This window comes from Triturus cristatus, chromosome 9 (assembly GCF_964204655.1).
Source record: "Triturus cristatus chromosome 9, aTriCri1.1, whole genome shotgun sequence".
In the NCBI taxonomy this organism is placed as follows: Eukaryota; Metazoa; Chordata; class Amphibia; order Caudata; family Salamandridae; genus Triturus; species Triturus cristatus.
In genome coordinates, this window is record NC_140592.1 from 952,973,795 (window position 1) to 952,996,419 (window position 22,625).

The 22,625-nt window shown below is 44.6% G+C and overlaps 1 protein-coding gene across 4 annotated transcripts in view; it reads right to left on the reverse strand.

The window, feature by feature from the left end:
- Positions 1-22,625, reverse strand: part of ZC3H14 (zinc finger CCCH-type containing 14) — a 299,808-nt gene that overhangs the window by 173,980 nt on the left and 103,203 nt on the right. For 2 of the 4 annotated variants that reach the window (XM_085626576.1, XM_085626578.1), the window contains one exon: positions 16,053-16,506. In XM_085626576.1, the coding sequence (XP_085482702.1) occupies positions 16,053-16,506 (454 nt within the window). Of the gene's footprint in view, positions 1-16,052; positions 16,510-22,625 lie in introns of all 4 variants that reach the window. The other 2 variants (XM_085626575.1, XM_085626577.1) reach the window with 1 other exon arrangement.

Genomic DNA, 22,625 nt, shown 5'->3' on the forward strand with positions numbered 1-22,625 from the left:
CCATCTACCTTAGTTCGCCTGTCTATAGAGTCTAAAGTATACAGTCAATGCCGATATTGAAAACTCACATTAACATGCTTCTTCCAAGTTTGCATGTGTTTCCTTTAAGCACCCTTACTAGAGAACACGGACACAATTGGTTTGAAATACTTCCTTAAAAAAATGGCAACCTTCTCGAAAAGTCCATCTTTTTCCTTGTGTCTTTCATTTTCCTAGAAGAGGCAGTCTTGAGTGACCTGCAAGTGTGGTCGTCAGATGTCATGCATCATAGTTTGTTTCATTTGGCTTCCTACAGATCTAAGTGGGGTGAACAATGATAGATAAACGAAACTGAACCTGAACCTGTCCTTTGTGCTCATAGCTTAAAAAATAGGATTCGGGGGCACCAGCCATTTTCATTTACAAAATATTTTTCAGGTGACAAATGTTCAGCCACTTACACTTCAAATGCTATTTAAATATCAGAATGGCTACTGGGTTTAACATTTGCATACCAAGTAATCAACTAGCAGAAACCAATTAGTCCTGTACTCAGCCACATCACTCGAGAGGCATTTAGTGCAATGCAAAAAAACCTTAAAGGAGAAAAAGGAAATGAGATCACTAAAACATTGGCTTGTTAATATACGAGTCGAAACGGCAAAATAAATTGGGACAAATGGAAAATGCTACTTCCCCCTTAAGCATCTACAAAAAAGACAAAAGGTCAGGGCACTAGAAACCTGCACCAGTCAATCTGGTATTCTATGGCATGCTAGCAAAGGTGCGGTGCAAAGAGCCAGGGACGTGACCTTCTTACGTCCCTATTATTTGGCAAAGCCAAAAATTCAAGAAGCAGGAATGACTCAGCAAACAGCTGTGATTGTATGTAACAGACAATTGTATACGTCTGTAACTGAAAATGAACAATGACACAATGTCTCCCAAAAGATTCACAACGGACTTTAGTTTCTTAATGATGTAATTTTCTTTATTCTTTTGTTTAAATTTTCTGATATTTTTTTTTTAAAGCACAGCATACAGTTCATAGCCATCCCCTTAAGCATCTGTTCGTAGCATGTGTTACTGCAGATTCACATGCTGTGCATACTCCTGCCACAGATAGTGTTGGGCTCGGAAATATGTACGTTTTTTTTCTTGGAGGAAGTCTTTTGAGTCACGAAATATGGTGACTCCACCTACAGCTGGTAATGCACATGGGCATTGGCTTCATGGTTAGGTTGTTTGAACACCTAAGCAAGTTAAGATACTGTTAGTTATTTTGCAATTGAGCAAGATGGGATCCTGGAAAATGATTTGTGTGATGCATGGGCATCGGCTGCACTGTAAGATTGTTTTTCCCGCATGGCGGTTGAGGATGTATATGAAGCATAGAGCTGCAGAAGAAGATGACCATACGAATGAAGATTAAAGATGAAAGAAAACATTTGTGCAACATTGAAAGGGTTTCCCGGAGGATGGTGGGCACATGCGGGTCTAAAGCACTGCATGACCGGAACAGATGTTTACAGTGTAAGTAACACTTTCTGTCTGTGGGACACATGTAGATACAAATGCTGTGCAGCGACTGTAAAGCAGTCCTCCCTAAAGCGGTGGCTGGCCCAAGGATGTCGCAAAAGATTAAAAAAGTGTAAGGAGGGCAGTCCGAGCAACACTAGATTTTTGGTTAGCTAAGATATCCACACAGTAATGTTTGGTAAAAGTGTTTGGAGAAGATCATGTAGCTGCTTTGTGTATGTCAGCTATAGGAAATTTACCCAAGAAAGCAACAGAGGCACCTTTCGTGCGGGTTGAGTGCGGTCTGGGCGGTGTAGGCAAAGCCCATTTAGATTTGGTATAACATGTCTAAATGCATATGACCAACCAACGTGTTAGACCTTCTTTAGAGACAGCAAACCCTTTGTGTGGTTTGGAAAAAGAGACAACAAGCTGCAGTGTCTTAAGGAAGGCTTTTGTTCAGTCAATGTAATACATAAGGGCTCTTTTGACATTTAATGTGTGAAGATCTTGTTCTGCTAATGACTGTGGATGTGGGCAGGTTACCTCCTCTTAAAAAAAGCAACTCTGACCAGTCTGATCCTAACAACTACCGACCCCATCTCCAGCATCCCAATGCCAATCTGGCTTCAGACTTGGTCATAGTTCTGGAACTGCCCTGGTCCACATTGCCAATGACGCTCTACATCTACTTGATCAGAACAAATCCTTATTACTAATCCTACTTGATCTATCAGCTGCGTTAGACATGGTCAAACATGAGATTCTCATGAAACTTTTAGAATTCAGGATAGGTCTCTTAGGCACTGTGTAAAATGGTTCTCCTCCTTCCAACAGAATAAATCTCAGACAGTCATGATCAACCATTCCCTATCTGACCAAATACCAGTCACAAATGGCGTACCCTAAGGCTCAACTCTTTCCTCCACTCTGTGCAACCTGTACATGGAACCCTTGACCGAAATTATCAAACTCTCTAGCATCTCCTACCAGATGTATGCTGATGATACGCAACCTTACATGAAAACTGCCTTACCCGAAGACATCAGCATCCTCAATAACTCTTTGACAAAAATACATCTTTGGCTGACCCGTAACCACCTCAAAGGTAAAGCACTCAAAATCAAACTCCCCTTAATCTCTCCACCCAATTCCATTTCAAACGTTAAAGAATAGCTCCCACATCTTAACCACCTTGAACTGTACCCCACATATCATCGAATCAGCAAAATACCTAGGAATATTCAGAATCTGAATAATAGACATTTGTAAAACATAAAAAACAAAGACCATACACAAAACAAATGTTAGAATAACAACTCTTAAGAAATGCTGCATTCTAAATGTATAAATCATATGACAGGAAAATGTGAAATTGTGGTTTACAGTGTGCTTTTGAATACCATGGATTACATTAGTTGTGTGAAGGCAATGCCCGAGAAAAAAGAATGCAGAATTAGGTCTAAAACATAGAATGAGGACATCCATGCCTCTATGGCTTCAGCACAAAATTAGAGCATATCCAGGTTGTGAACTTATACTTTACTGAAATCAGAATGTCAGATACCTTCAAAAACTGAAAGTCCTGAAAATAAATCCGAGGCTATGTTCGTGGAATGGTAATACCTCCAAGAATATGTTGGCAACCTTCCTCTATTCTTGCCCCCCCCACCCCAAAAAGTCTAAAGTTAGATTCCTCACCATCCACCTTGACGTGCTGCTCCCTCGTACATCTCCAGCTCACCACTTATCAATGTATCCCTGTCAGGGGCATGTTAGATTTCTATCAGTCTCATATCATTGTATGGGCTCAGGAGTGAGGAAATATGAATTTTTATGGTCAATTGTGTCCCCTATCTTAGACCCCAAAGGCTCCATGTACATGCTACAAGTACATGTATGTTCCCTTCACTTCAAGCTATGAAGATGCAAATACAATTGTGTCCAACGTTAATATGTACTCTTTCATATCTGCCATGAATGGGTCGAATATTCCATTCCTAAATATGATTGGCCACCGACTTTATATGGTTCACTTTTCACGTTTTACAGTTCAGGCGAGTAGGCCCTGACTTCTGCCATCAAGCCTTTTCCTGCTTCTGCCTCTGAAATGCTCCAGCCTGGACCTGCATCTGTATCCATGAACTTTGTCCTACTCCCTGCGCGGCTAACGGTGCCTGACGCGGCCTGTTGCCTGCCAAAAACTGTATTCAGCCTTCAAGTTATCTGCTCCGCTCCTCATTCAATGCATTCCTGTCTAGAAGTTTTAGGTAAACATCCCTCTAGCTACCGAGCAAAGGGCCCGGCCTCGCTGTCTTTATGCAAGTAATTCATAGCCCCTGTTACTATGGAAGATTCCTGCCCCCTCGCATCTCATGTAGACACATAGACGCTTGTACACGCACTAACAGTCAGTATAGAATAGGATCTGTCCGAGAAGACCTTTCCTTCCAGATAATATAGTTCCTTAAACACAAGATATTAGATATGATTTAGGACTAGGTTGTCCTGACACCCCAGACTTCTGTCTCCACATGTAGGGCTAAATGTCAAGTTCCCTTCACCCTCTAGTTGCACGTCAATCACACGTCATGCGGCTGCGCGCGCATCTCTGCCAAATATTTCTGCTGACACTGCAGGATTCTCTTATGGATCCACCCACTTGTGACATCATTTTTAATGACGTTTCTAGCATACGCCTATTATTACGCCTATTTTCATTACGTATGTGTATTCTTATCTGTATTATCAGCTGTTACGCCTCCTGCATCTGTCTTAATGCAATGCTTTTCATATATATATTGTTACTTGTCAATAATGTATCGCTGATCCCTTCCTGAACCTTCGTGGTGATGGAATATGACTGCCTGGTTCGAACCATAATTCCTTTGTAAGGAATAAAGTCCTTTTCAGAACCTCTAATACCACGGATTCTGCCTCTTATTTTGACTGAGTTATTCTTACTAGACTTTACCGCATAAAAAATAGTACAGGTAATTTAAATATTTACCACATAAATTGGCGCCCGAATAGGGACACTTTCTCATCTCACGCGCCGGAGGTGCGTTGCAGGCCCGGTCCCCTGCCACAGCTGAACGGACAAAAACGCGTACCCGCAGGATTTACTGTATCTCCCTCCGGCCAAGCGGGGGTGACTGAGGCTGCGATCAACACCCAGACGAGGCGGTGAGAAGTGCGAAGTATCCCGACCAGAGCCTAGCTGAGAGAGCAAGATCCGAGGTATACAGAGGCCCACCAGGTTCCGAAGTTCCGAGTCGAGTCGAGTCCAGTCCGGTCCAGTTCAGTTCAGTTCCGAGGCCTTCCGTTCCGTGCTACCCGGTGAGTACCGTTGCCGGGGAGGCATTTAGACGTGCACATTAATTTGTGCCGGTCATGACGGGTTTGGGTACACAAATCCGGTCTGCACTGTTTTAGCAGTGTATCTGTACTGTTTAGCAGTATATCTAGTATGTTCATGTATATAATTCAGTATTATATCTAGTATTAGTATTATGTCAGTAACTAGTTTTCTTCTAATTATCATTGTTCGTTAAATATTAAATGTTAAATGTTAAATGTTTTACTGTGTTTAAAAATTGTGGTATGAATGAGTGTTCATTATTGTGTTTATCGTATTAATTGTGTTCAAGTCCAGTTCAAGTAAAAATCAAGTAGCAAGGTTTGAAGATGCCGTTCTTTTCAAAATTAAGACAAATCAAAACTAGAAAAGGAGTACTCGAAGAAGCTGTTCCCATTCCGCCTAGGGACACTCCAGGGTACTTTATGTATCATAAACATGGCCTAGATGCCGTATTATATCTTGACTTATGGGTGGACTACACCAAGGATCTAGCAGAAAGTCAGAGGTGGCCCGCAGCTGGGACATGGGATGCAGATTGCATCATGAGAGTAGAAGAAGAATTATGGAAAAAGAAAGCCAGACAGTCACAGAAAGATGCCATTGAACTATGGCGTAAAGAATCGCATAGGCGCACAGAGAAAGCGCTCAGACAGGAAGAGAAAAGTAGGGAGAACTCAAATAAAGCCCGAGATAACGTATTAGTTGAGGAAGGTATCCGAGTAAAAACAGAACAAGTAGACAGACAACGGAACACTCTTATGAATGGTATGTATCCTCTTTTGGCCGAAGGTTTACCTAAGGCCACCCCGGAAATACCGAAAGATTTGCCACCCCCATTACTTCCGATTAAAGCACATCCCAAGACCGCAAAAGATATTTTCCTTTCCTCCTATTTAGACGATGTAGCTCCCGAATATGTTAATGACCCACCACACACGCCACCTGTCGATGGTGCTCAACCCCGAGATCATCCGCCCCCACCTCCGCAACAACAAACTCCTCCGCACAATCCAACAGGTCCATCTGTTTCCACCGCTTTTCCTGCATCCACAGTTTCTACCTTACATCCCACAAATCCTTTCGTGCCTAGCACCTCAGAAGGTGCGACAGGAGGTGCGACAGCAATTTTTGCCACGCCACCGTCACGAAGTAAATCGTCTCTTAGAGATTTAGCAAACCAACGTACACCCCAAATAGCAACGTCCGACATGTTTAAGGAACATCTTGTGGATTGTAGATATGATCCAGTGCCCGGTAAAAATGACAGAATGCTGTTATCACTACGTATACGACGAGCTTCATTATATTTAACAACACTACCAGGAATGGTTAATCATCTAGACAATATATATCGCTTTGTCCAAACAGGGCAAGGCCCTGAAAGTATTGACGAAGCCATGGATTATCAGAAAGTGGATATACAGAGATTACTGTTACGCTTCTTCATAAACTGCTTGATCAGAGACAGAGATAGGCCTGGGGTAGATCAGGATGAAATGCAAGTACTTACCAGATGGGGTCAGAATACATCAGAGGGAAAACATGATAAACAGACGTGTATAGTAGCTATGTGCCGAAAGATCCGCAAAGAAGTAGAACGAATACATAAAGCCAGATTGGAGGCAGACAAAACTGAATCAGAGGGAGAGGAGGAGGAAGAATCAGAAATGCCCCCAGGACAATTAGAAACGATAACTTATGTAGGTAGGGGAAGACCTTGTAACAATACCAGATACTTTACTGATCCGATACGTCCGATACGTCCAGAATGTAATAGACATTTTCAAGCCCCTATGCTAAATACGAAGTCCCCTGAACACTTATTCCAGGCTGCTGATAAATTACTCCGAGACCGAAGGGGGTATCACATGCTCGATTCTATGGATGAACAAGAATTAGCCAGGTCAGCAGTACAATGGGCTGACAGTTCTGAAAAATACAGTGATGATGCGCTAGCACACACGTTTTTGAATCTTACCCCAGACGAACAGCGTTTAGCTGGTATATACATGATACAACACCTCCTTATATTATATAGAAGCCAACACTCCGATCCTGGTCCCCTACCTGATATACTGATAGAATTACTCACGAACAAATGGAGAGGTTCAGGTACTGATTTAATTAAAGAAATTCTAGAATATCGACACCAGTACATTGTCTTCGTATGCCCAGAACATGTTTCAGTTCCCCCCAAAGAAAGAAAAACGTATCACATAGACAGACAGAATCCCTTACGCGAAGTGCACCCAGTCAGAGGTGATGACAATACTTTTAAACGCGTGTTTGTGTACACGCCCATAACTAAAATTGAATTATTAGAAATGAAGAAAGTAGTACCTAGCCATGACAAAGACCCAGCAGGTTTCCACCGTGAGATAAAAGACATGCTACTCATGGGAGAGTATACATACCCAGACATTATGAAAATATTAAAAGTCTCATTACCTGCCGGTATTTACGAGAAACTCAAAGAAAAGGAATGGGAGGTGGGAGACCAAAAGATAGATTGGACAGCATTAGAAAACGAAGAAAAGGTCCGAGCTGCAGGTTCAGGGCTTGGGGAAAAGACTACAGCATTACCAGGATTATTAGTGCAGGTACTACCACGTTTATTAACTACGAAAAAGGAAGACTGGGGTGCAATTTCAGCCTGTAAACAAAAACAAGATGAAGACACTAGTGATTTCTATTCCCGATTTGAAAAATGTTTTGGTATTAATAGTGGCATAAAAGCAAGTAGTGAGTCGTATCCACATCTGTTTGTGACAAAATTAGTTGAAAATTCCTTGCCCCAAGTTAAGAGTAGAGTACTGAAATTCGAGAGCACTTGGCAAGGTAACACACCGTCTCAGATGTTACAAATGTTACAATATCATCACAACAGAATTAGGGAAGAACAAGAACATGAACAAAGACGTATGAAAGACACAAAAATGAAAATGCTTGTTGCCCAGTCAGTTCCAGCTGACGGTCATAAAAAGGGTACGACACAGTCCAATGATTCAGCGGGTCCCGTTAGAGGGACATGCAACTATTGTAAACAGCCAGGTCATTATATACACGATTGCGCAGTTCTAAAACACAATATCTCTACGGGTATAACGAAAGAGAGACCACGTCCGCCTAGACAGGATCAGATCCAACAACAAGTACCTCAGAATATACAGCCTATGCCAGCTGTACAACAGACCGCACCCCAACAACAACAACAACAACAACAGCCACAGCCTATTGCTGCAACACAAAACACGACACAACAGATGTACCAGTATGCACAAAATGATTACCCAGAGTATCAGCGCTACACATGAAATAGCCTAGAGAGGGAAGTTGGCCTACCCCTTATTGAGGTTCCCGTAGATCAAGAGGGTCCTTACGTACAGAGTCAAGTATTAGGAAAAGACAGAAAGTTTCTACTCGATACAGGGGCAAGCAGAACCACTATCAGTCACAGCGAAGTCCCAGGGGCACCCCTCTCAGGCTCACAAAATATTTCCCTTGGTTTTTCAGGAAAGCCTACTATTAACGAAGTATCGCAACCACTTGCATTCACAGTTGGTCCATTGACACGGACTACAGATCTATTGCTTACAAAATCATGTCCAGAAAACTTGTTAGGTATAAAAACATTGAAAGCTCTAGGAGCTATAATATGTTGTTCTCCGGAAGGAGTACGATTATTTTTACGTGACTTTAAGGGTCACTACGTGTCTAGAGACATGGATCACCGGTTACAGAATCTACCTGCACATTTATGGGCGCAAGGCCCCACTGATGTAGGTTGTATGCACATTACACCATATCGAGTCACACTCAAAACAGGAGTGGTACTACCACGAATGCGCCAATACAAGTTACCGCCAGATGCTGTAGTGGCTTTACTGCAAATCATTGACGAGATCATTGCACAAGGAGTGGTTGTAGAAACCGACTCCAATATATGTAATTCTGCGATAATTCCGATTCTTAAACGAACTGATCCAAAAGCACCCCCAGTATATCGATTAGTTATTGATCTGCGAGAATTAAACAAATGCATTGTGCTACAATACCCCGTGGTCCCAGATATCTCTTCATTATTAACAGCCATAGATTCAGAAGCAATGTTCTTTACTGTAATTGACCTCAAGAACGCCTTCTTTAGCGTCCCAATCGATCCGGAAAGCCAATATTTGTTCGGATTCAGTTTAAATGGACGAAGTTTTAAATTCACACGCGCACCTCAAGGATTCACAGAAAGCCCCAGCATCTATAGCCAAGCACTGAAAAGAGAACTTGACAGTATCCACATGCCAGTTAACACTGCCCTGCTTCAATATGTCGATGATCTGCTGATCACCGCCCGAAGCGAACCTGAATGTGAAAAAGCTTCACTGACGGTTTTACATTTCTTAGCTGACAAGGGGCACAAAGTGTCCCCTTCGAAGTTGCAATTCTGTGTCCAGCAAGTTGTGTACCTTGGGCACTTGCTGTCCAAGGGGGGAAGACAGCTTACACCCGACCGCATCCAGTTAATTGTTAACATGCCGCCACCCAAGACACAAAAGGAGGTGCGGGCATTCATAGGCCTCACGTCGTACTGTAGGCAGTGGATCCCTCAATATGCATTTCTAGCAAAACCACTCATTCAGTTGACAACACAGGAGGCAGCGACATCAACTGTCCTCCCTTGGACTCAGGAACATACGCAAGCTTTTGAAAGCTTAAAGAAAGCTTTATGCCAAGCACCTGTTTTAGCGACACCATGTTACAGTAAGCCTTTTACACTCTTTGTCACAGAACGTGAAGGTACTGCTTTGTCAGTACTCACGCAGGAACAAGCAGGATCACACAAGCCATGCGCTTACTTTTCTAGCACATTAGATCCCGTAGCTCAGGCTCTTCCTGCGTGTCTGAAATCAGTCGCAGCAACAGCTTTAGCAATCAGACAAAGCGATGCCATAGTGTTAGGACATCAATTGACAGTACAAGTACCACACGCAGTAGAGGTTCTCTTGAACCGGACCCAAACACAACACTTGACTATAGCAAGACTGACGGGTTATGAATTGACATTGTTCCAGCCACACATAGAAATCAGACGTTGTAGTACATTAAATCCTGCCACACTTTTGCCATTAAATGGAACAGACCCATTGGCACATGATTGTATTGAAGTTATTACTATTACGACGAAACCCAGACAAGACCTGACAGATATTCCACTATCAGATCCAGACCTGACATTATATGTAGATGGTTCATGCATGAGAACAAATACAGGAGAATTAGTGGCCGCTTATGCAGTCACAACAGACACTGAAGTTATTGAAACAAATTGTATCGATACCTTATCAGCTCAAGCAGCAGAGCTCATCGCTCTGACACAAGCCTGTATTCAAGCCAAAAATAAGAAAGTCAACATATACACAGATTCACGTTATGCATTCGGAGTCGTCCATGACTTCGGCGTGCTTTGGCGAGAGAGAGGTTACTTAACTTCTCACGGTGCCCACATCCAGCACGGTCCCTTTATTCAAGCTCTGTTAGATGCAATACATCTGCCGACTGCAATATCGATTATGAAGTGTAAAGCCCATACAAAAGTGACTGACATTATTTCTCAGGGTAACGACCTAGCTGACAGAACAGCTAAACAAACTGCTCAGAATCAGACTCATACAACTGACACGACAAAAACAATAGTTCCGACACCAACACACTGCATGACAGTTAAGGATCCCGCCCTTGATGTAAGTGATATACAGACACATGCCACACCAGAAGAAATAAAGAGATGGACTGAATTAGGAGGGATCCAAACGGATCAAGGATGGATGACGAAGGGAAAATCTATATGGTTTCTCCCCGACTCAATGGTTCAAGTCATCATTAACACAATACATAGTCCAGCGCACCTAGGAGAGAAAGCTATGCTAGACAGTATTCAACACATTTGGTTCAATAAACACTTGCGAGCAGCAGCTAAACAGAAAGTACGCACCTGCATGATTTGTTGTCAGTTCAATCCAGGAAAAGGCGTACCTGTAGAACAGGGTGGATTCCAACCCCCCGATCACCCTTTTGAAGTCCTCCAGATGGATTATATCCAGATGGAACGATGTCGAGGATTCAAATATGTCCTTGTAGTTGTATGCGCTCTTTCCCGGTGGACAGAGGCGTATCCCGTCTCAGATTACACTGCCCCGACTACTGCCAAACAGTTAGTTCGAGAATTCTTCCCACGGTATGGTTTGCCCCGTATCGTGTACTCAGATAATGGCCAGCCGTTCTCATCCGAGTTAATGAAGCACATTTCACTCTTGTTAGGCTACCAATGGAAATTCCACTGTGTCCGACATCCCGAGGCAGCAGGTCTCGTGGAGCGACATAATCAAACTCTGAAAATTAGACTGTCCAAAGTATGTAGAGAAAAAGGTGTCGACTGGATAGTAGCTTTACCAGTTGCGCTCTTTTACATGAGAATGGTAGCACACTCTCGAACAGGGCTATCCCCGTATGAGGTGATCTTCGGTAGACCACCAAATATGTGGGGGACGCCTATACCTCGTAAAATCACTGATGTTGATTGTAATATGTTGACAGATTACCTGGCTTCCTTGATGTCTGCACTACAATCTTGTCGTTCACAGGTAGCCGCAGCTTTTCCCGATAACACTGAGGTGAAGCCCCATGACGTGGTTCCGGGAGACCTTGTACTTGTAAGGAACTTCGACAGAAGGAGTCCGTTGGAGCCTCGCTGGCAACAACCGAAACTCGTTTTACTGACCACGAGGACAGCCGTGAAGATAGAGGGCCGCAAAGGGTGGTTGCACTCGAGTCATATCAAGAAATTTCATGGACTACCATCGGATTTAAACGTCCAGCCCTGCATTCCCTCACCGACTGACTCAAAACTCCCCCTGGTTGATAAGCCAGAAACAGAGAATTATAAACTGAAACTAAGGTCTAGCAAGTCAGACAATTTGATTGTTTAAGTCCTCTCCAAGGTGAATCGGTTGAATTTGTCTCTGACATGTATCCTCTAGACCGAAATAGAGAGAGAAATAGACAGAAACAGCTCAAGAAACATGCGTACTGTAAATCACTTCGTAGTCACTGCATAGTGACAATATTAATTATGTTTTTTCTAAGTCTTCTGATTATTACTGTCAGTATATTTTTACACATGTATTACCCTATTTCCAAGCATGCTTTCAATGCTACTGCCGAACATTCTTTTAGCGAATTACCTCCGCATGAGTTGTCCTATAGATTTGCGCTGCGCAACAACACATTCATTAGTATGTTACATCATTCCCATCAGACCAGCAATGCTACAAATTGTTGGATATGTGGCCGACTCCCTCCCTATCAGAAATACAAAGGAGTTCTGCCCCTCTTTCCGTATCCATTCACACACAATGGCTCCTGTGGAGCATGGTTTAGTTTGATTAATTCCCTAGATTCAAATTCAGTAGTTTATCAAGACAACTGGGTATAGGGAAACCTGAACCTAGTTTTACTTAAAGTCTGCTATCCTAACAAGGAGGGACTTCCCAAAAGAACAGGGACTGATCTAGAAAATGAAGTATATGGATTAGGTAACTTTACACTTAACCTCATGATCCTGAATGTTGAATCCGAAGCTACACCAATCTTGCCCGCCATGTCAGTATTTCCAGTTAGAGGCGAATTATGTGTAAGAAAGAATGGTTCAATACACATGGGCCATAGTAAATGTACCACTGTAATAGAATTCAGTGATAAAGGCAAGTCTACATTTAGAGCTTCCCGTCACTCTTACTTCATCTGTGGTCACACCGCATACATGCGCCTACCCCTAGATTGGGATGGTACCTGTTACATTGCATTCCTTCTGCCACCTGTTTTCCTAGCCCCGCCTGATTATCATAGGAATACCCATTTAGTACCCAATAGACAGCAGAGAGATCTCCCGATTGTCGACTACACTGAAACAGCATGGGAGCAATATACAGATTTCAATAAAGGTTTCTTTCCCTATATAGGTACAGTCACTAACAGTAAGCTGATACGTAGATTAACTAGAACCCTTGAAGCAGTAGTGAATGAAACTACTTCCGCCTTAGGCAACTTAACAGAGGAGCAGTCTGCGATGCGGATTGTTGTTCTTCAAAATCGTCTTGTCCTTGACGTCATTCTGGCCGATAGGGGCGGAGCTTGTAGGGTCATCGGATCAAGTTGCTGTGTTTTCATACCAGAAAACGCGCCGTCAGTGTATAAAGCCATAACTCGACTTCATAAAATCGTAAGCCAGATACATCAGAATCCAGGCACCTGGACTTGGTCCGGTTGGTTCTGGAGCATATTGTCAACCTGGGGATGGAGGATCCTATCCTTCCTAGGTATTGGTTTTCTCATACTATTCAGTTGCTGCTTGTGTCTACAATGTGGGCCAGCGATTTGTGGTCTGTGTGCCACATCGTGTATCCCGCCTTCAAATTTTCATTCAAGATCCCGGAAGAAGAAGGAAGAACAAATGATGCTATATGAACAGATTGATGGATTGATGAAGATGGATATTTCATGAGGGTCCGTAGGGGACAAGGAGGGAATGAGGAAATATGAATTTTTATGGTCAATTGTGTCCCCTATCTTAGACCCCAAAGGCTACATGCTACAAGTACATGTATGTTCCCTTCACTTCAAGCTATGAAGACGCAAATACAATTGTGTCCAACGTTAATATGTACTCTTTCATATCTGCCATGAATGGGTCGAATATTCCATTCCTAAATATGATTGGCCACCGACTTTATATGGTTCACTTTTCACGTTTTACAGTTCAGGCGAGTAGGCCCTGAATTCTGCCATCAAGCCTTTTCCTGCTTCTGCCTCTGAAATGCTCCAGCCTGGACCTGCATCTGTATCCATGAACTTTGTCCTACTCCCTGCGCGGCTAACGGTGCCTGACGCGGCCTGTTGCCTGCCAAAAACTGTATTCAGCCTTCAAGTTATCTGCTCCGCTCCTCATTCAATGCATTCCTGTCTAGAAGTTTTAGGTAAACATCCCTCTAGCTACCGAGCAAAGGGCCCGGCCTCGCTGTCTTTATGCAAGTAATTCATAGCCCCTGTTACTATGGAAGATTCCTGCCCCCTCGCATCTCATGTAGACACATAGACGCTTGTACACGCACTAACAGTCAGTATAGAATAGGATCTGTCCGAGAAGACCTTTCCTTCCAGATAATATAGTTCCTTAAACACAAGATATTAGATATGATTTAGGACTAGGTTGTCCTGACACCCCAGACTTCTGTCTCCACATGTAGGGCTAAATGTCAAGTTCCCTTCACCCTCTAGTTGCACGTCAATCACACGTCATGCGGCTGCGCGCGCATCTCTGCCAAATATTTCTGCTGACACTGCAGGATTCTCTTATGGATCCACCCACTTGTGACATCATTTTTAATGACGTTTCTAGCATACGCCTATTATTACGCCTATTTTCATTACGTATGTGTATTCTTATCTGTATTATCAGCTGTTACGCCTCCTGCATCTGTCTTAATGCAATGCTTTTCATATATATATTGTTACTTGTCAATAATGTATCGCTGATCCCTTCCTGAACCTTCGTGGTGATGGAATATGACTGCCTGGTTCGAACCATAATTCCTTTGTAAGGAATAAAGTCCTTTTCAGAACCTCTAATACCACGGATTCTGCCTCTTATTTTGACTGAGTTATTCTTACTAGACTTTACCGCATAAAAAAATAGTACAGGTAATTTAAATATTTACCACAGGAGGAATCTGAGATGAAGGCACATACATCCTGTTCTCTGTGGTAGTAAAGTGTATCAAATGTGGACGAGAGAATCTCTTTTCCTGTTAACAGATTTGATCGTCACTCTTTCGTCTAAGGGGGTTCCAAAGAAGTCCAAAATGAGGAAAGAACTAACTGGTCAAAGAAATATCGAATGAATTGTCTTGGGAGTCTACCAAGAAAGCAACCCCGCCCTCCCCCAAGCAGCATCTTACACTGCTAGCAGAACCAGACATGATCACTTATGTTACTGATGTGCAAATCAGCCATCAGCATAGTACCTGGTGCTAAGCAGCACAAGAATATCTGGAAGCTTTCCAGTGTAATTACATATTTGCACCTCAAAGTGGTGATCTTTTAGAGAACACATGCCCACATCTCCTTTTAACTCAGTGACCATTTTCTTGGTCCGAATGGTCTGTCCAGAAAAAAAAACAATCAATGGGATCTGTGGTTTGCAAAAAGGTTTTTAATTACCTTCTGCTTGCCAGTTTTGAAGCACTTAACTACCATAGAGCATGAAAAGGACTTGCACATAATGCACCAACGTTTGTACATCCTTTCATAATGCCAATCGCATATGCTACATATATTGATAGAGTGGGTGTGCCCAATCCAAGAAAGGTAGTGTTACTGGTGTTCTAGTACCTTTGCCCATAAACATCTGTATTTCTTAAAAGTAGTCTTCTGCAGCAGAACAGGATCTTCTGACTTAATCTTAAGGGTAAGAAGCAAATACTGTGTTAGCTATACAGCTAAGAGTAGCTGTTCTGCACAACATCTACATGCTAAATTGGAAAGCTTTGGCTAGATTGAGGGAATATGACCAGGAGTTTATAGGTTAATAGAGGCATTGTAATTCTGTCATTCACACATTTGGCCTCCCAAAGTCGTTTTGGCTTTTATTGTGTGAAAGTAATAGTCTGCTCACATGGCACAGAACATACCATCCAAGTTTTAAAGACGTTTTACTGCAGATATACAAGCATGTATTACAAAGGTTTAACAAAAAGGGGCTATTTGATAAGAAAAATAAAACAAGTAAGCAGTCATATCACAAACCTTATGGCTGAAGAAAACAACTGCAGTCTTTGAAGATTATGTATTGTACTGTGTTCTTAAAAACGATAAATGAAATTAAAAGCATTTAAGGTTCTAAACAATCATGATAAATATCCACAAAACAGTAGCTAATAGTGCAATGATAGGGACATGGAAAATTGATTTTTCCTTCACCTCAACGTTCTGTGGTGGAACAGGGAAACTAAGGGATATTATCATTGAATTCTGCAAAGCGTATTAATGTAGTAACAGCTATACAGGAACACTTATCTGCAATAGACCTCAAAGGTCCTCCTGTAACATTGTGAAAGGTAAAGCCAGTTTACAACTTGATACTAACCTCACGTCCATCCCTTTCTAAACCAGATTTAGTGGTAGTTCGGTGCACCTCAGCTGCATGGCCAAATCCTTCTGGGTCATACTGCTTAATGGTCTCAAGAGAGCGGCAGTTCTGAGAATCTGGAAGCTTATCTGGCTGGACGCTCGCCTGGGGCGGTCTCTGTGAGCGAGTCACAAATTCTGTGCCCTGGTATTGTTGCATACTGCTCCCTGGTGGTCTGTAAAGTGCTGCGGAGGGCCGGGAAGAGCCATACACTGGGGACGTAGTGGGTTTCTTTTGAGGCAGGACTGGATTCTCAGGCAGGACTGGATTCTCAGGCACATAGTTGAGGTCCTCATCAATGAGGTCATCTGCATTGGGCTGGATGTCTATGATTGCCTCAGATGGTGCCAAGTCTCTCATGGGCTTCACGGCAGATGTAAGGCGAGATGCAGAACAATCTTCTGAATGTTGCCTGCTTAGAGAAATAGAAAGTAACTTTTACAATACACTTTATCATGATAGGAATACACTTTTTTTTTATTACGATAAGACACATCATGTAAAGGTTGAGCAGATAATGACTTGGTGTCGAAAGATGCTGGTGTCCCAGACTGAGTGGACATCAACAGAAAAAAATTATCCACCAAGATTGAGGTGGCACAAAACAACACAAAAGTGACCCAGGAGGACATACCATTAAAAACTTGACAAAGCGCCTCCTAGACAAATATAAGCACACATCTCTTCTGCCGTTTAGAACAGTGAGTTACTGTGTTGTGACCAAAAACTGAACATAGGTATTCATTATATATTGACATAACTTGCAGAACTCAAAAGGGAATCCTTTATTTGTCAAACAAATGAGTTAGTGGTGGAACTTGAAATACTGAAGTGGCATTTTGTCTCTAAACAAACATTGAAGTATGGGTTAGCAGCATTTCCTGACACATTCACATACATTTTTAGATCCCATAAACACCATTTTGAAACCAGTAAGCAACCTTACAATAAATACATAAATAAAAAAGTACTTTAAATAGCACACTAGGGAGGGGGCACGGCTACACAGAGGGCATTGACATTTCAATTGCCAATGATCTCTTTCCATGTGGCCAACAGTCAGGATTAGATGCTTTTTGGCACATTTTAATCAATTAAGTCAGTTTTTAAGTTGGGCACATTACCTGTTCTGTATCAGGGAAGTTATGTGAATCAGTATGCTGCATTAAGTTGTGTGGCATACAACTAATGGCAAAGAAATTTCGTTCTTTTGTTAAAACAGACCATTATTCTAGAAAGCAAATAGATTGCTTATGAGGTAACACCACTTCAAGAACAATTACATACACTAAATGTGCATTAAATATTGTTCCCAATGCTAATGCCCTCTGCCTTTGCAATACAGAAGCAATCACTGAAAACTTTTGTATAGTGCTTAAAACCAAAAGGATAGCAACAGAGTGCTATAAAAAGAGCTTTAGCAAGCTACGGTATCCAAAAAAAGGCATATTTATATTTTGTGCATACAAGAACTCTTAAGCTCATTACAAAGGATGGCAAACTACACCTCCTGAAAAGTTATAGCCTGTCTCATCACACTGAGGGGGCCTAAATGCTGAAATATATGTCATATCATGCCATGACAAAAAAAGCTCAAAAATGCATCAATTCAGTAGATTCCAAAGTGTGAAATTGCATTCACTGGACCTGACTCATGAGGGAAGTCTGCATTAGGACATCTGCAGAGTAAAGAAATTAAACAAGACTGCACAAAATTTGACATAAAATAACTGAAAACAGGATTTTTAATGCACTGATGTGACGCCATAAACTGACCTTAAGGTGACAACACACTGAACACTGCTTTTGTGAATTACCTTTTAAAAGGAAGCAGCATTAAGTACCGTGGTATCACACTAAGAGCTGCCATGTCTGCAATGACCTGCCACTGGGAGTTGTATTAACTGCAATGACATCTAAGGGAGAGCTTATCTAGGTGCATACACTCTTAGAACCTACATGTACTCTTGCTGAATCTCGTTTAGCACCATGACATCACATTGGGAGCTGCATTTACTGCAGTTACATTACACTGTGAACTGTTCTTGCGGCAGTGACATTTCACTGGGAGCTCTTGTTAATGCAGGGAATCCCCACATGGAGCTGCTCTTCCTAGAGGGACATCCCACCAGTATTCACTCACTGCTTTGACATTCCAGAGTCAACTGCTCTTACTGTTATGACAGCGCACTCAGAGCTACTCCTACAAGTGACAATGCACTCCAACATGCTCTTAACGAAGTGGCATCACATTGGAGACTGTTTTTACTGCAGTGACATCACACTAGAAGTTGATTTTACTGCAAGCTGCTCTTACTATACTGCTATCACAGTGATATCAGACTGTCAGCTGTTCGCAGTGGCATTGCACTGGAAACTGCTATTATTGAAGGGAAAAGCCAGTGGGGGCTGCTCTTACAGTATTTGTTTTTACTGAAATGACTATCACTGGTAGAAGCTTTTACTGTTGACATTCTACAGAGTGCTGCTCTTTTTGGAGTGAAAACAGACTGAAAGCTGCTTTGTGTTGCAATGAGATCGAGAAAATCTATTTTCTGCACTTTCTTCAAAAACACGAGCAGAGAGGACTGCAGCCTCATCAAAAGAACGGTGATGGATCAAACCCAGATCTGTCGAATGGGTGTGAGTGTTTGATTGGTTCTGATGCTCCGTCCATCACCACCCCCTTTTGTACCGCTTTGTTCGCCATATGTTGGCAGGGTATGCTCAGACGTGAGTCCCTTGCTCATTTTGCCACTGGATTCAAGCAAGCCTGGCTGAAGACGGCTGAAATGCCAGAAACCGGTCCTAGGAAGCTTGTTTCCGGTCCAGGGAAGGCATGGCTTGGCAGTTCGAGCTGGACTGTTCCCATGAGGCACAGGGTCAGACTGATTTGCATATGGCCATGTCTGAACTGGGGTGGCAGAGTGGGCTAAAGAACGGTGATGGATCAAACCCAGATCTGTTGACTGGGTGTGAGTGTTTGATTGGTTCTGATGCTCCGTCCATCACCACCCCCTTTTGTACCGCTTAATCAAAAGTTAAGCATTTCTGGGGGCGTGACTTGCAGCCGCGGAAGATGGCCGCTCGCTGCTAGTGCTCTGCTAGCGGTCAGCATTTGAACCTGACATCCGACATTATCTGGGGGGGATCAGTGCCCATTTGCGAAGCTCTGCTGTGGTGAAACACGGTGGCAGGCTGAGGGTGATTGTGGCGGCCGCCATCATGCAACTGTGCCCGTAAAATCAGGAGCGGCACAACTCTCCCTGTGTTGTCCAAAATGGCGCCCTGACACTGCGGCGGTTGCGGCCTGAGACCGGAGGCCATAGAAGGAGGCTCGGGCACGCATCTGAAATCCCATCCCAACGCGGGCTGCCAAACCTATCCAGCAGGGGGACAAAGGGCCTGTCACACGCGAGGACTGCTTGCCAGGGAGAGCGGAGCGTGGGCCTCCAAGGAGTGGAGACGAGCGCTGGCCTTGGCACTTGAGAAGGCCTGAAACTCAACCAGGGAGTGGGCTGTGAACTGAGGAGCGAGGGCCAGGTGCCCTCTGTACAGTAAGCCGCAGACTGCAATGAACGCCGCTGGAGAGGGCTTGTGGTGGGGTGAAGTCGAGCCCTGGGGGGGCTTTCTGTGCCTGACTGCCCTGTTTACACTGCTTTTTGTGCCAAGCTTGGACCTGAGGTAGTGGTAGGGAGCCCGGCTTTTCCCCCTATCGCGAAGGGAAATTTGCTAGTCAAGGGGGCCAGTCCCCCTTCCTCACATCTTAGCTGGACCTTGGCAGGGGGGTACTCACCCCGGGACATGGGCCGCGGTAGGCCTCAGGGCCAAGGCCAGACTAACCAGATCAACAGGTACACGGTGGCCATGGGGAAGGACGATGGGGCCCCGGGTGGTAGCCAACAGGAAGATCCCGAAGCCACTGGCCCTGACCCATCCCTGAGGGACATCATGACAGCGATTCGGGAACTCCGGGGAACTCTGGAGCCCAAACTAGACTCAGCGACGGGGAAGGTCAACCTCCTAAGGGCAAACTTTAGGAAAATGTCGGAGAAGGTAGCAGCGGCGGAATCGGGCATCGGGGGCCTACAATCGAAAACCCAAAAACTTGAGGAACAGATTGCGGCCCTTACCAAAAACCAAGCTGATATCTATGCTAGGCTCGAGGATCAGGAGGGGCAGGCCAGGCGTAACAACATTCGCGTGGTGGGGGTTCCAGAAGGAATGGAAGGGCCTGCCGCAGATCCAACTTCTTCTCATTGGAGCGCGCCCACCGTGTGCTCAGGGGTAGGCCCAAGCCCGGGGCCCCCCCACGTACCATCATTGCCTGCATTTAAAAATTTCGCGACCAAGATGCCATCCTGCAGGCAGCACGGACAACAGGAGACCTCCATCTTGAGAACGCCACGATCCGGTTCTTTCCGGACTTCACCTTGCATGTCCAGCGTCAACGTCGGTCCTTTGAAGGGGTGAAGAGAGCAGTCAGGGAACAAGGGGTGAAGTACATGATGCACTTCCCTGCTCGCCTCAAAATCCTGGATGGACCCAAGGCATATTTCTTTGCATCACCTGAGGAGGCCAGCGACTGGTTGGAGGGCTGGCGGACAGTGGGCAGGAAGGGCAAACATCAGAGACCGGATCAGCGACCCAACGGGCAGGACACTGAGAATGCCGAGAGACCCCTACCTGGTAGTCAGGGGCATGAAAAGAGTCATAAAGTGACCTGTCGCAGTGTGGCCATTAGGACTGAACGGTATTTCCTTTTCTTCCGCTCCTTCCCCTTCCTGGTTCTGTGGAGACCATTGATGTTTATAGACGGGGGGGGCGAGGTTTTGGTATGCGGAGCCTCCCACAGCATGGACTTTGGACTTCCTTGTAAATAATCTGGGGCGCTATGGGCCACTAGAGGTGTATTACTTCGATGGGGGGCAGACCTGGGTGGGTGCGAGACCACGGAGCACTGCATCGGTTAGCCCTACTAAAGTTTCAATGGGGGTGGGACATTCGTCAGTTATGTATAATTCTTCTAGCGGACTGCAAGTTCATGTTTCCTCTCATATGTTGTGTGGGGTTAAACTGGGGCAACAGGCACTCTGCATGTTTATATGGTGGGAGGTTGGGGGCCCATCTAGCAGGGAGGCAGGGTGGGGGGTGTTGGTTGGGGGGTGGGGGGGGCTTGTTTCAGGGGTTGGAAAATTTTGCTCTAGACCAGTACAGTCATATAGCGTATTGTATTTTGTCTGACGACACAGTGGGTCCAATCACTCCGCCGATATTGACAACCCTCTCTGACTGCAATGGGTGCCCAAGCTAAGTGTACAATATGGATGTGGAATGTAAACGGGCTGGGTAACAAAATCTAGAGGACCCTAATACTACAATACCTCAGACGACACTCCCCTGATGTGGTCTTCATTCAGGAGACACACCTGTATGGGAATAGATGCAAGGCCCTAGATCGTTTTGGGTATAAGTTAGTTGCCCACTCAGGGTTCACGTCAGGCTCACGGGGGTGGGCATTCTGTTACGCAACACCCTGCCTGCTGTTCGGTTGGGCACATGGTCCGATGATGCGGGCTGTTTGCCGCGGTGAAATGGGAGGATCGCACACTGGTCTTCTGCTCCTGCTATGTCCCACCGGGCCTACACTCATCAGTGCTTCCGCGACTGGGCTCATTCCTGGCAGATCTGCATCAGGGGCTCCTCTTGTTGGGGGGCAACACTAATGTGGTTATGAATGCTGACATAGACCGCTCCGGGGATGGACCCAGCTGCAGGGGGGAATGGGGCCTAGAGGGCTTTGTTACAGCATTAGGCCTTAGTGACCTGTGGCGCACACATCACCCCTCAAATAGACAATACACTTTCTACTCAGCTCGACATGGGACATCTTCCAGACTTGACTATTTTTTCACCCGCACCGACCAGATGGGCACCTTCGCTGACCCCCGCATTATGGCCCGTTGGATCTCCGATCACGCGCTGGCTGGATTCACACTTCTGGGCCCGGTGATTAATAAGGCCTCCTTCCAGAGGATAGACCCGTGGCACCTAAGGGACCAGACTATTGCGGACAAACTCCGAGAGGTATCGCGGTTCTACTTCGAGAAAAACCGGGGCTCTGTAGTCTCCCAGGTAACGCTGCGGGAAGCCTATAAAACGGTGTTGAGAGGGCAGGTCCAGGCACTGATTGGGGCTCAGAAGAAAAAGGAGTTCCTACAGATCAGTCAACTTCAAAAGGACATAGAACAATTGGAGCAGGATGCCAATGTAGCCTCTTCGGCTGATCTCCGCCACAGACTGACACTCAAACAGAGGGAGCTTTGTTCACTAGCTGAGGAGGAGGCATGGGCATATGCGCTGGCCACACAGCGCCGGCTGTATGATGTGGGAGATAAATCCCTCAAGTTGCTAGCGTGGCATGAGCGGTGGGACAGGGAGCGCTCATGGGTGGCGGAGGTGATGGACAGGTCGGGGTCCCCAGTATCCAACAGCATGGAAATAGCGGAGGCGTTCGCGTCTCATTTAGAA